At 46.5% G+C, this 1,051-nt stretch overlaps 1 protein-coding gene across 1 annotated transcript in view; it reads right to left on the reverse strand.

The window, feature by feature from the left end:
- Positions 1–795: 795 nt before the first annotated feature.
- LOC109961055 (neutral cholesterol ester hydrolase 1-like) overlaps positions 796–1,051 on the reverse strand; it is an 8,059-nt gene continuing 7,803 nt past the window's right edge. The window contains exon 5 of the mRNA XM_020601605.1: positions 796–968. Within this exon, the coding sequence (XP_020457261.1) occupies positions 796–968 (173 nt within the window). The remainder of the gene's footprint in view (positions 969–1,051) is intronic.

Below are 1,051 nucleotides of genomic sequence, written 5' to 3' on the forward strand. Positions count from 1 at the left end.
GGGAATTTAACTGCATGTTTGCGTGCACACTGTGGCTACTCTGCACCTTTTGATATGTATGTAGGATCAGCAGCAGACTCAGTAGTGACAACACTAGTGAAACCCGTCACCGCTGCTGCTTTAAGTGCCGTAATATTAACACTATAGTCACCTGCTTGGGTGTCATGTGATTAGTGGTTTTACATTGTGCCTAATCAGATGTTCCTTAGGAAGATATTCTTGTGCCCTGATTAGTTCTATTGTGGATATTCCTTTAATCCTCACATGCTCTGCTCAGCTGAGAGAGTGTGTGTTAGGAGCGCAGCCCTGCCCTCGTCTAAACAGAGGCCGACATGGCGAAAAACACAGTGGGAAACCAAAGCACTACAATCAGCCTGTGAGGGAACGGCTCATGGAAGCACAGGGTAAACCGTTCGTTAGGTTCCAACAGAGGAAACGGAGCTCATGCACTGAAGCCACTCATCTACATGTACAGAAGTGTAAAAGGTAAGTATATAATTTGGTTAAATGTGACTGCTGGTTGTGTTCCCATGTTTCTAAATTTAACATATTTGTAGATGCTCCCATCTAACGCAGCCTACCTGGTGTCTGGTCAGGACTCGTGGCTGCTGACAGATGCTTTCTTGGGTTCAGGTGTGATGTTTCAACTACCTCTCCTGCCCTCACATGGATTACATTTGTGATGAAGGTGTTGCTCCTCCCTTTAGGTTCAACAATGAGCTTTCCTGTACCACACTTCTTTGGTGCCACAGACAAACACTACAGATCCTGGTTTAGAAGGAGCAGTTTGTTTGTCTACAGATTTTGGTCCAGCCAGCGGATGAAGTTGTTCATGCTCCTCTGTCCAACACTAGACATCATTGGTGTGTATGCAAACACCATACAGGCATGAAAACCATCCTCATAGTGATCGCTGGTCACTGTGACACCAGCATCCTGCAGGCGCCTGGCATACATCAACCCGTCATCTCTCAGCACATCAAACTCACAGGTCAACATGTATGCTTTAGGCGTCCTACTCAGAACCTCCTGTTCTGCCAGCAGCGGTGAT

Source organism: Monopterus albus, unplaced genomic scaffold (genome assembly GCF_001952655.1).
Source record: "Monopterus albus unplaced genomic scaffold, M_albus_1.0 scaffold3.1, whole genome shotgun sequence".
NCBI lineage: Eukaryota > Metazoa > Chordata > Actinopteri > Synbranchiformes > Synbranchidae > Monopterus > Monopterus albus.